Here is a 13,562-nt window from a genome sequence, read left to right as displayed (position 1 = left end):
CTTAATTATCTGTGGAAGTGATGTGCACGGTAGTTCATACTGAAACATTACTGTGATTCTGGTAGAACTTTCTGTTCATTATCTGTTCTTTTCCCATAATCCCAGCCACATTGCAACCTGCTGGGAAGCAAAACTCTCTCATGTTCCCCATTAGTTGTGCTTTAACAAACACTATTCATTAGTTACAGTAAAAGTGACCAAGATGTTGCATACAGCTTTCATTAATAGTGCTTTGTGCATTTTTAGGACATGAACAAATCAAAAAGTGTTTAAGTCATTTCAGATTTACAGAGTAGTTATCTAAGCAGGAAGCTGTCAAGGAGCTCCTTTTCTCATTTCTCTTTTGTAACTTGACCTTAATTTTTTTTTTAAAGATTATTTATTTTAGGGGCACCTGGGTGGCTCAGTCGTTAAGTGTCTGCCTTTGGCTCAGGTCATGACTTTAGGGTCCCGGGATGAAGCCCCAAATCGGGCTCCCTGCCCGGCTGGAAGCCTGCTTCTCCCTCTCCCACTCTCCCTGCTTGTGTTCCCTCTCTTGCTGTGTCTCTGTCTGTCAAATAATAAATAAAATATTTTTTAAAAAAAGATTATTTATTTTAGAAAGAGAACGAAAGAGTGCAGAAGGGCAGGGGCAGAGGGAGGGACAGAGGGAGAAAGAATCTCAAGCAGACCCCCTGCTGAGTGCAGAGCCCAACTCAGGGCTTGATCCTGTGACCCTGAGATCATGACCTGAATCAAAATCAAGAGTCAGACACTCACCTAACTGAGCCACCCAGGCGCCCCGACCCTAAAATTTCTGAGACAAGTTTTTTATTACCTGTTTCGGCACATCAGAAACGATACAGAATGTTTTTACGCAAAGAATATAGCTTGTTTTTTTATTAATTTTATTTTGAGGATTTCAAATTTACATTCAAAGCTGTCACTAAAATCAGTCATCAGCTTTACATTTTCAGGTGCGTTCTAAAATCGTTTGCCCAATTCTCTATTCTTTTGTCACTGGTACTGGAATTTTCGAAAGCCTCCCTGTCATGACAATGTGTGGTTCATCTCCCTGTGGCTTGAGGGGAAGATTTCATGCAGAGATGTCAGAAACCTGGATCTCGGTTTGTTTTCATTCCCCTTAAATTATTGAATTACTATGTAGTGCATCACACGTCAGCCAGATCATGTGTTCCATTGGCAAAAGCTGCAATAATCCCCACCAAGCAAAGAACACAAATTTATTGGAGCAGAAAGCAGCCAACCTCCCAGATAACATGGCAACCCATCTCTTCATACAGTTCAGCAGGATAAAAAGCAGGACATAATTTAATTTAGCATAACTTTGGTTCTGCTACGCATAACTTTTTTTTTTCCTAGACAGATTAGTAATGTTCAAGCCCATTAGTAATTTAAAATATCATAGAAAATCTTTTCCTGGAGGTTCATTTCTGGTCATGACACAGCAGGTATTTCAAAATAATTGTTGCTTATTTTTCCCTAAAATTTACAGGGATTGGAACTCGATTTACTTCACCCATGGTTAAAACTCTTTGATTTGTTATTTTTATCATACATGGTATTTTAAGAATTAGCCTCCACTGTGTTCTCAAGCTGGAAACTAGTTCAGCTGGAGGAGAGGTCGGAAAGCAGTGGAATCACTAAAGACATTTGTCTGAGTTAGGAGTGGTTACATTTTGCTACTTTGCACTGGAATTTTCTAGACTGTTTATAGATTGCCTTTCTATTCCTACCTCACTCTCGGTCCTCAAGAAGATAATTCTTCCTATCTTCAGGCCACCTCTGTAGATGTACGTCTACACATAAAAACTTAACCTAGCCCCATTTTCCTATGTCCCTAAAAACTGCAAAAGGAAATTTGTTGCTTTTTTTCTTCTTTTCCAAAGATACTGTGATCAGAACAACACTAGCGACTCTTTATTTTTTATTCATGACTGTTGTTCGCTTTGGTCTCCACCAACTAATGTAAGAGGCCTGATTGCTTTCACAGTAGTTTGTTTGTTTGTTTTTAAGATTTTATTTATTTATTTGTCAGAGAGAGAGCACAAGCAGGGTGAGCCGCAGGCAGAGCAGGCAGAGGGAGAAGCAGGCTCCCTGCTGAGCAAGGAGCCCCAAGCAGGACTCCATCCCAGGGCCCTGGGATCATGACCCAAGCCAAAGGCAGACGCTTAAAGACTGAGCCACCCAGGCCCCCCTTTCACAGTAGGTTTGGTTCACGCTAGTGAAAAATGAGGAATAAAAAGAGAATCATGTAAATAATCCTTAGAGAGGAGACAAAAATACTTGAATCATTGGTATCTTTCAGAACGCTTGCTTGAGTCTACAAAATCAGTGTTTTTCACTCTTGGGGAGTTCCAGAACACTTTGAAAAACTATGAACCTGTTCCCTAGAATACAGTGTTGTGTGTGGAATTTTGAAACGTTGACAGATCTGAAGCCTGTCTGTGGACTCCCCGTGGACTCCCCGTGTGGACAGCCCTCTTTCCTGACTACTTGCTACAGTATCTCAAGAATGAGAAATCTTTTGTTGATTGACCCTATTTTCATAGTTCTAAGTGTTCCTACCAAGCGATATGGGGTGTTGCCATGCCTATCTGAAAGAATGAGAAGAAAAGCTTTTTTTTGATCGTTGTTTTTTGTTTTTGTTTTTTGGGTTTTGTTTTGTTTTGTTTTTTTGAGCCACTGACCAAGTCTTTGGTATCCAGCAGTTTTATCACTGATCACCACGTGGCAAAATTTTTAAAGAGACAGTGGCCAGAAAGCTGGACTCTGACCTCTTTGACCTCTGATTTTGCTGCAGGACAGGAATGAGCCCACGTGTTCAAGTCTGTGTGACTAGTGATGTCTTTTCACATGCAGTCAGTGTTTCTGAGTTTCAGAGGCTTCACGGATGTTATTTAATCTGTCATCCCTCCCTATTAATTCTGTCAGGTAGGTAGCACAGGTGTTTATTTAGGCTGTTTAAACAAGGGTGAATTGAAGATACAAGCAGGTTACTTAAATTGCCCAAGATCACAGAAGAGCAGTAGAGCCACACTTAGGACCAAGTCTACTGTCTGTTAGACCACAAAACTCGTGTAAAGTTTGAAAGCTCTTCCTCCATTCAATCCAAGGATTTTTTTTTTTTGAGAGACCGCTGAACGACAGACACTGTTCTAGGTCACTGTCATTCCCTTTTCCTGTTATCATGGATATTTAGAATTTCCTGAAGTTATCTCAAGATAATTGCGTGAGGTATCTTGAAAAGTCTCATAGAAATTCATAAATTACTTAGGAAAAACTAAGCTTTTTTTAAAGATTTTTATTTATTTATTTGATAGAGACACAGCGAGAAAGGGAATACAAACAGAAGAACTGGGGGAGGGAGAAGCAGGCTCCTTGTTGAGCAGGGAGCCCAGTGCGGGGCTGAATCCCGGAACTGGACGTCTGAGCCCAAGGCAGACGCTTAATGACTGAGCCACCCAGGCACCCCCGGAAAACTAAATCTTTTAAACCTACTGTAACTATGGCTCAAATAAAGATATAAGAAGTCAGCCAACTGGGCTTATCTTGTTTTCTCTTAGGCTTATCAGGTAGAAGGATAACAACCAAAATATAATACCTAGAATTGTATCTATTATATCTTTTTTTTTTAATGTTTCAGCATTTTCCAGCTATAAGGTTGCTATAATCAAATGAACCTTTCTATGAAGGAGGTACTTCTTAGCTTCCTGCTTAGCTAACTGCTTGGCTGCGGGTTACTACTCTGGGTACAGTGCAGCGTCTCTGGGGATTAATGAACATGGTGACAGCAGAGCTGAGCTTGGGTGGCAGAAGGGGTTAGTGCCCAGGCTAATACCTGCTTCAGCTGAACATGAAGACTTTCCAATGTTTATTTAACATTTAACATTGAAACATGAAAGTTTTCATCAAGTTTCAAGTGTCCCCAAAACCCCCTACATAAATAAATATTTATCACAGAATAGGTATGTAACCCACCAGCCACAATTTAGCAATAAACATACTGAGTTTAAATATTTGTGAGTGAATCTCAAATCCTAAATCCTAAGGTATTTTGGATGAAATGCTTTAATAGTTGTTAGCACACTGCATTTGATCCTTTCTAGGGCACACTTTTTTTTTTTTTTTTGGTTAGAGATATGTAAACTGTGTCTTACAATCAATACTTCTTAACTTCAAGGACATAACAGTAATTACAACTTTTGTACAAGACTCTGCACAAGCATCTTTTTTTTTTTAAGATTTTATTTAAATATTTGACAGCGATCACAAGTAGGCAGAGAGGCAGGCAGAGAGAGAGGAGGAAGCAGGCTCCCCGCTGAGCAGAGAGCCCGATGCGGGGCTCGATCCCAGGATCCTGAGATCATGACCTGAGCCAAAGGTGCCCCTCTGCACAAGCATCTTAACTGAACTTCAGAATAATTGTAAAAGTAGAAATAATTGGCATTTTCTCTCTTTTGCAAATGAGGGAATTGAAACTCAGAACTGTTAGGGAAATCATCTGAGGTTCTGTAGGTAGAAATAGTAAGAAAGCTCATCTTTTTATAGGTAAAGCGCTTCAATCTACGTGACCCCCCCCCACCGCCCAATCAGGGTGATTATCCAAACTCTGTGATACCAGGCCAAGAAGTTTTCCCTGCACCACGTTATCAGGATAAACCACTGTGGAAACAAACAGCCATACTCACAGGTACATTAACAATCCAGCCTCTTTGTGGATCTTGTAGCTACACATCGGAGTTTGTCCTTACCACATAAAAAGCATTCAGTGCAGTCTGTTGTAATCACGTGACGTGAAAATTATGATCCTTTTTGGAGCTTAACCATAAGCATCTTCAGTTATTTTAGTATCCTTTCACAGCTCCTTGATCAGGGAGATTTTGGGTCAAAGCACAGTGGTTATCGGGCTGATAATAGTAATCAGCTTCCTTGTTCTCATCATCTGATGTTGCTTATGCACCAAGTGTGACCAGTTTTTGAAATACGCATCAATAGGCTTTACACTAAAGGACTGAACGGGAAAAGCTAGCTAACCTCATCTTCATTCCCTTACCCTTGAAATATTGTCCTGCTCCTCCCTGGAAGCAGAACATAACGGTCTGCTCACCGGTAGTAACTGGGAATTTGTGACTCTTTATTTCTTACTATTTTTACTTTTACATATAAATTCTTCAAAACTTTCTTTCCTGTGTTTTTTTATATCACTTTTCTTGGCACAATTACAAATGTCATTATCTTAACATTTTTTATTGTCTCTTCCTTGGGGATTCACATACTGAAGTCACTTCCAAAGGTGTGTCCCTTCCTCCAGCAACAGGGCCCTCCAGGCCCCCAAAACTAGATCGGGCTATTTATAAGTTACGTCCTAGTTTATACGCAAGACAGAAACTTCCTTTCTGATATTCTTCCTACATGGCCTTAGAAGGAAAGAACATGAGTTTGCGATAGAGCCGTGAGGTTGAAAACCAGATGGGAAACATCCCAGGAGCTGCCCCTCACCATGTTCATTTGCTCGTGGGGGGACTCAGTGCCCTCTGTGTGGGTGGGGATATGCCCTGTGGAGCCTCGAACTCGGGCCTGCAGTGGCTTCCTCCGGGGCTCTGTGAGAGCACTGGGACCGGAGCACTGCGTCCCACGGGGCTGCCCGAGGCAGCGATAACAACGGCATCCTCCGCCCCGCAGCCAGGATTTATTTTTCCCCTCACTTGTGTAGCAATCCTGGCTTCCATTTTCATATTTAGAAAGTGAGTTCGGTTGATGGACACTTTGTGGAATAAAAAGCTCTTAAAGTACGCGCAGGCGCACACAGGACAGAGGGCGGCAGCACCCCTGCCCGTGGCTTTCACGGAGCTCATTTGTGGAGCGCGGAGCTCAGTCCTGGATATGTTTATGGCACTTTAGCTCCGCTTGTGAGTTTGGAACCCTTCCAAAAAAAGAAGAGAAAGACATATATTATTGTTTATAATCTGCTTTATTCCGCCAAACCTTAACTGAGCAGACTTGTGGATTGCTGTTTAAATCCCTCAGTGCCTTTAACTACCGATACAGAAAGTGGTTAATGCGCGTTCTAAACGGAGCTTGGCATCCACTCCAGGAAATCACTTTAATTGAGAAGCATTAAATGTTAAAATGAGTCTAAAAAAATACTAAAGCCAGCACACATACTGAGTATAAAAGTCCTGGCGCATCAGTAATATAGGTTCCTGGTTATCACAGCCCTCTAGCCTGGGTGAGTCTAAGCCACACCGTCGACAGGTATCGAAAAAGTGACTTTCAATTCCCTAGGTCGCTATCTGCAGCAGCCGCCCCTGAGCTGGCAGGCCGGCAGCCAGCCTTCAAGGGGTCCACTTTAGCTGTCAACTTTATAGATGTTTGGTTTTCTGGAATAATAAGCTGGTCCCAGGTGACTAAAATATGAGATTTAACCCCGAAGTCCTTGCCTGGGTTTTCCCTTGCTATGTGGAAGCCATCTGTTGAAACCTATTTACCATTTTAATGACCTTTAAAAAAAAAAAGAACTGCATATTTCCAGCTCTAAGTGTGTGCCAAGACCACTTTTTTGGGTCTGTATTTTATCTTTCAGGAAGTAATTCCCAGCCTTTCCAAAATCCCCAAACCCCTCCCAACAAACCGTAGATCCTGGTCTTAGGGTTGGCAGGAAAGTGAGAGAAAGACAAACCCTAAAAACAAAAACAGAACTTTCCCGGCTCTGGAGACAGCCCAGCCTGCGTATCAGTCTTGAAAATCCCGGCCAGTTCAGTGGGTGCTGAGCAGCCTGAAGAACCAACGAGGCTCGTGGGCACCTTTTTCTCATGGGAGCCCCCCCACCTCCGGCAGCCCTTCAGGAAAGGAGGAATGTGTATCCTTCAAGGGTGTCCTGTGCCTTATTCATTTACTCTCTGAACAACATACCAGTTAACAGCATACCAGAGTCCACTGTTTGCACTCACTGAGGGAGATGGCCAAAGGAAAGGGTTCTAAAGGAAGATCCTGAAATCCCATTGGACAAAAATGAGAGAAGAAAATGAATGCAGTAAGTCATCCAGGCACGTATGTTCTGTGCAAAAGCCCCACCCGCCGTCTCCAAAAAGATGTTAACCCACTGTCCTAGGGCAGGAGTGGATCGTCTAGATTTTTATTCAACAGTTTGGATGGCTTGTTTTATTACTCCTTTCAGAAATATAATTTTTAAAAGAGTTCCTTTTCCTACTGACTTGGCCCCTTTTAGAAACACTGGTTTTTTTTTCTGCAGCGGCAGTGGCCACTGCCTACTTCCCCGAGGCAGCAACCGTGCACACAGCGGAGCAAGCAGCCCGCGCAAGCCCTTCGCTCACAGCCCCCTGCGCAGCGGGCAGAGGCCGTTAGGAAGAAAGCACCAGGAGTGCCAAATGATAAAACTGAAGTGTCATTCTTCTAGGGAATGCAACAATTTTCCTTTTAGACTGTAAAGGACGATTTTGAAACGATGCCTCAAATAGCAAATCTAAGGAAATACATCCAGACACGTGAAGGACCACCTCTCGTGGTTTTCTTCTAGTTTGGCAATCAGTTAAGTTTACAACACAGTGATTAGCCTTTGGTCTTTTATTAACCTGTTCTGTTTTGGCTGAGTTGAATCCTACGCCCAAGGAGAAAGAAAGAAAAGCCTTGAAAATACTGAGTGTTGAGCTTTCATTCATCCTGGGTTTGTGTCTTCTTTTATTCTGGCCAGTGACTTCTTTCCTATATTCTTCTTTAAGCAGCTGTCTTTTTGAAAAGCCACTGTCAGAAAATCACACTGCTCAGGGGCTGGTTTCTAGTGACCACCAAAAAAAAAAAAAAAAAAAAAAAATCAGATCCCCTCTGCTTCCTTTATGAGCTGAGAACACATTTCATAATTCCAACAGTTACTAGACTAGCATGGTCCTGGCAGCTGTGTGCGTAGAGGACAAAGTGGAAAGGGTCCAGTGACTGTCAGCCTGATATACTCAAAAGGATTGCCAGCGTCCCAAAGGCAAAGTTCAGTAGTGCCCCAGGGATACTCGGATGAGAAATTAAATTGAGGAGCAGCAGAGCCCTTCGTAGCCACTTCGTGACTGTGCCCCGCCAGCCCACTCCCACGGGACGCTCTCATCTTCACCCACCCTGGCCGCCTTTCTCGGCCTTACGAAGTATTTACCCTAATTCCCTCTCCTGATAGCAGAGATTTGGGTCTTCACTAAAAGACCTTCAAGCCCCCCAAGAATCTCGCTGGATGTCGCTGCGGTGTCATTCCTGTGTGACGGCACAGATCGTGGGGCACAGCACGCGCCCAGGAGCTACGTCGAGTCTGGATGAGCTGGCGGCAGAATGGGACTGAGGACTCGGGAGCCCAGAGCCCTGCCCCCTTCCCTTGTACCCAGGCACGTTGTTCTTGTGGGCAGGGCGGCTCACACAATAGGATGACAGAGAAGCCGGCACTGCCACTGTCTAAGGAGTCTCCAAATACGTCAGCAAGCGCTCCCGGAGAGCCAGGGGCTAACGAGACAGATGCGTTTGGTCTGCCCAGCCTCAGCACACCCAGCAGCACCGACCGTAGAACCCTCTGCAGGGACTGACGTGTTCTGTGTCTGTGTGTCCGAGTAGCGGGAGCCACTAGCCACACGTAGCTGCGGAGCACTCGAAACAGAGCAGGCGGGAGGAACGGAACTTGCGGTTTTACTGAGTATTAACCAGTTGAAGTGTAAACAGCCACGTGTGCCTAGTAGCCGCCCTGTGGGCAGTGCCCCTGTTTGGGATCTTCTCTTCAAATAAAACTCATCACTAATGGGGAAAGCACTAGTTCTTCCTAGATGGAAACCCAGCTCTAAAGAAATAGGAGGACTTCAATTTTTTTTCTTTTTTTTTTATGAAAGAAGCTGGGTTGCTTTTTCCATTCCAGCCAACCTTCAGATCCTGCACACTAATGAAGCCTCTGGCAGAGGAGAAACCGGAAGATTCTTCTAGAAGAGCTCATCAAGGAGCCCGGATGACTCTGATGAGGTGTTTCTATCCTTCTGTCCACCCCTCACCCAACCACAGACGTTTGCACACACTTTCCCTAGGGAGAAAATGTTGAAGTGGGAACGACTTTTAAAAAAATGCACCAGGACAAACATTAACTAACATTATGTGGCCAATGGGTTTTCTCTGCCCGTTCCCTAAGTTTAGAAGCAGAGAATTGGAATCCAGAAAATTGCTGTCAGCAAAGCCAGAGCACTTCCTCTAATCGAACCCTTACTGGGCACTCCTGGTATTCACGGCTGTAAGTCGTTCTGGCATTCAGAGTTGTATTTTGGGTCTCTTTCCAGTGGTGAAAGGACCCCATGTCAGCTTGGCTTTTTGTCCTAATTATATCAAGAGAAAAAACATCCAGAGAACCAAAATGAAAAGCAAGACACATCCGCTTCTAAAGAATTTCCATATTTATTTGACATAATTTTACCATACACATCTCATGCCAACACACAGGAGGCGTATACAAACAAACGCACCAGCTTCTGTGTTCCAAAGTCACATGGCAATAAATAAGGATGGGTGGGTCCTTTTTTTTGTTCTTTTTTTTTTTTTTCCCCAGGAAATGAGACTTCATTTCTTTTTAACTGTACAAAATTTACACTGCCAAGGGTGAGGGCCACAATCCAGAGCTTAGGGGATCTGGGGCTTTGAGGTCTGAATGCAAGTTCAGAGCAGCTTCTGGGTCCCTGCAGCCCTGAACCCACGCGTTTGGCTGCACACAGTCCTCGAGTGGGGATGTACACATGATTCTGGTCTCTAGGTGGGCCGCAGACGAGAGCGGGGGTGTCCTCCCCTGTCCACCTGTGCTCTGCCTCCCTAAGGAAAGGAATGCTTGGCACACCTCCCAGACCTGCAGCTGCCTCCTCACCAGAGCTAGCAGCATGAAACTGTGCTTTCCGTGGGGTCCTACCAAGCAGTGTGTGGATGGGATGGCTTTGCCACGCTCTCTCTTTTTGGCTCTGGTCACCGTGTTAGAGCAGTTGGAGCAACTACTGCAAAAAGGGCCAACTGACCAATCCAAGAAAGAGAGAGCCAGTGATGTGCTTTTTTATTTAGCTTTCAGCATGCCCAGAGCCCGTCAGCAGCAGCCAATAAAACAAAACTCATTTCCGCTTAATTGAATTTTTCTTCATGTCACGGTTTCCAATTTTTAAAGTGCAGTGTTTAAAAATGAGCCTCCTCAGGCCTTCCAGCCGCTGCTGGCTGAGGAGGTGTGGTCATTATTTCCGCGGATATAACAGAGATGTCAGTTGGGGTGCGTGGGAGGGGTCACGCAGGAGCCTGGGGGGCCAGATGTGCACCGTCAGTGGGCACTTCTGCTCGGCGGAGGCCTTACCGCCCGTCCTGCAAGGAGGCCGTTATCTCAAAATAACCAGCTTGAGCTTCAGAGACGTTAATGTCCTTTGTTCTAGGTACACTTTCTGCAACGTGAGCTTCAGTAGGAAGAGCTAATGGCCCCAGTGATCTTACTAGTTTTCATGTTTCACGCTTAAAAAAAAAAAAAAAAAACCAGAAACAAGAGACCAACTTTTAAAGACACTCCAAAATGCTTGTCTTGGGTCTTGTTCTCTTTCCCCGATGTTTACTGGTTCGCAGGAGTAACGTGATCAGTACGGCCGTGATTTTCAATCTACGTTACAGTCCTGACTACCAGATGGGGCAGGAGAGAGAAAGGACGAAGATGGAGCGGAGTTGACCTTGAGTTTGCCCAGCAAGTCCCTGAAAGGAGCCAGGCTCCCCGCAACGTGATTTACCCAGAGGGCCGGCTTAGCCCTTGGATTTGGGATTTCCTCTACGCTTTTCTTAAACATCTCCACAAATGCAGATTCTTCCATAGCCACTTGGGCCCCGTTTTTGCTCATACCAGTTATCCCTGGAAACTGGAGAGGGGGGGGAGTTTGTTTTTCTTTCGGACTTTAATTGGCTCCGGGATTCCAAAGCCACCTACCCTAAGGTCTACCAGCCAGATAACAGTCGCTAGCTCATTGCCCTCTTAGAGCCAAAGACAGATCCAAATATTGTAAATGCCTGTGGAAGTTCTCGTTTCATTTGAAAAATTCATCCTATCGTTTTAGCAAGGAGGAAACTGCTCCCACGTAGCACTTACCCTCGGTAATAGAGAGTTACTAGGGTATTAGCCTATGAGCACAGGGAGCGCTAGGTGAGTGCCTTTAAGAGAATGTCAAGGCGATGAGCCACGGAGGAGCCAAGGAATCGTCTTGGCTTCCAGTGGCTCCGTGGGGCCCTGGCCCAGCCACATGCCAGGGAGGGGGCTGTAGGGAACTTCATGCAGTCTCCCCCGCTTTCTGGCCGGTGCTCTCAAAAAGGCTCTTCAAGCCAGCCGACCCCCCCCCAAACCCAAGAGGCTGCTACCGCCTTCAACGGTGCTGCCGTCTGAGTGCAGGAGACGTTATGATCCTGGCGGGAACCAGGAACCCTTCTCCCACCACCGAATCGGGAATGAGCGTGAGGAAGTCACTTACAAAACCCAAAACAGGTCAACTTCAGTTGATCTTAAAAAACCAGCGCCACACACAGAGAGCGCGCCCTCCCTGCGCTGTACGCGCCAAACTTGGGAAGTGGCTCGGAAGTCCTGGGAGTCCCTGGGCCAGTCAGGCCGGGATACTGGTGAGGGTGGGACCGTGGGTCGCTGGTCCACAGCCCAACACCGTCTCTCTCCTGTGTCCCGTGAGCAGCCTGCAGACACTGGCTGGAAGAAGCTGTCCTCCAAGGGACAGTTGTGTCTTCCTTCCCTTCACACGGCTTATCGTCTTCCGTGCGTGTCCCCGCTCCCGCTCCCGGCGTTCCCACTACTGTGGAATCCCCAGGAGCAACCTGGCTCGGCGAGACCAAGCCCCACCCCTACATCTGGAGCCTGAAGAAGTCTAGGTTTGCAGATTCTCCAGGCAAAAGTCACAGCAGTTGCAACACACCAGAAAGTAAGGGGACGATCCCAACTGATGAGAGCCAAGGTGGACAGAAGGCTGATCCCAGGAATTCACTGACTACGCATTTCAAAGCCTGACTGACCTCATTTTAGTCGTGGGAAGGCGCCTGTAGCAGATGCAGCAGCCAAAGTGGAGGTGTTTTAGGCCTTCCTTTAGCCTGCCCACCACGTGCCTGAATCCCGGGGACCTCAAAGTGGGACCAAGCACTCACAGAAGGGGCCAGCATCCTTACGCTCCTGGCCCGTGCCTTCATGTGAAAGCGAGGCAATGCCTGCTTACCTTTTCCTACTCTCTTGTTTAAAAAGATGGAGGCCAGAAGAAGCCGGCCACCGTTTCCCAAGGGGCCCGGACTGCTACCTAGCTCCTACCCCGTGGTGTGCGCTGCAGAACTCCCTGACGGACAGAGGTGAGGGGTGTGAAGGAGGACTTGCGACAGCAGCCCAGAGAAATGCAGCCCGAGAACCGCCTGGAACCCTTCGGGCGATCTTAGGGCTGCTCCCTAGTGATCCTCTCCACCAAGATGGGCCAAAAACACGTTACTAGTTCTTGGAAGACACCAACACTGTCCAATTGAGTCAGCTACCCCAGAGAAAGCTCTCATTTCTCAAGGGCTGGGGTGGGCTGGCCAGCTCATCTGCACCACCTCCTGCCGAACGGACTCAGGCCGGTCCAGCCTGCGGGATGGGGAGCTCTGGGAGGCTCGTCTGCTGACGCGGCTAAGTGGCCTGCACGTTTAGAATCCAAATGCGCCTGCACGTTTGCACTGATTGTCAATCTGTTCTCCCCGAATTCCAGCTTTAACCACTGTGTAACCCACAGTCTGCGTTGTGGAATAAATGATACGAGCAAATTAAAAAGGCACAGTGTGCACCGAGGGGACTCGTCGGGCAGTCGCTGTGATGGTCCAGGGCCACTCAGCTCCAGCCTGAGTCACCTGCAAGGAAAACCACTTCTTGCCATCAGGGGTTCAGTGATAGGGATGGGATTTCTTAAAAACCAAAATGGACAAATATTGTCTGGCTTGTACTTCTGGGCAGGAAAGAAATCATATTTTTCATAGAAAAAAAAAGAAGAAGAAGAAGGGGACGTTTTCAATATCAAATGGTGGCCATCAGAGTTTTCACTGACCTTTAATAAGTGACTTTTTATTTTCAAAATTAGAGTTCAATCGGGTGGTCCAGAAATCACTTTTATTATACTCAAGGGCCAGGATGCCTCTACCTCAGGGACCTCAGTTCTGGTGAGAGCAGTGGTTCGGGAGGCATCTCGTAAGACACCAGTCGGAGCAGAGTTCCCAAAGGCCAAGGTGGCCTGACAGTCACCTCGTGCTACCAAGCACCGAGCAGCCAAAGCCTGTAAGCAGGGGGGGGGGGGGTCGGAAGCCACCAAGCAGCACCCTAGCATTCTAGGCTCTGCGCCCCAGTGCCGTGTTCTGAGAGGAGGCTGCCTTCCCACGACCCCCCCAGGATAACAGGGCCCTAGCGTGGTCTGGTCTCTCGCCCGCCTAGGGATCAGCGGAGGACTTCCATTGAAAATAATGGAAATTCACAGTGGCGCGCTTTTGATCCTGAAAAGGCAAGTCTCTTTTGATCCTTG

At 46.3% G+C, this 13,562-nt stretch overlaps 1 protein-coding gene across 2 annotated transcripts in view; it reads left to right on the top strand.

Moving 5' to 3' along the window:
• Positions 1-7,498, top strand: part of ACBD6 (acyl-CoA binding domain containing 6) — a 214,023-nt gene extending 206,525 nt beyond the window's left edge. The window contains exon 8 of one of the 2 annotated variants that reach the window (XM_044267222.1): positions 7,256-7,498. In XM_044267222.1, coding sequence (XP_044123157.1) covers positions 7,256-7,368 — 113 coding nt within the window. In that variant the 3' untranslated portion in view covers positions 7,369-7,498. Of the gene's footprint in view, positions 1-4,551; positions 4,590-7,255 lie in introns of those variants that run through there. The other variant, XM_044267223.1, reaches the window with a different exon arrangement.
• The last annotated feature ends 6,064 nt before the right edge of the window (positions 7,499-13,562 follow it).

The sequence above is a fragment of the Neovison vison genome, chromosome 10, assembly GCF_020171115.1.
Source record: "Neovison vison isolate M4711 chromosome 10, ASM_NN_V1, whole genome shotgun sequence".
In the NCBI taxonomy this organism is placed as follows: Eukaryota; Metazoa; Chordata; class Mammalia; order Carnivora; family Mustelidae; genus Neogale; species Neogale vison.
Note: the sequence above shows the minus strand (reverse complement) of the source record. Positions and strands in the feature narration are given on the sequence as shown.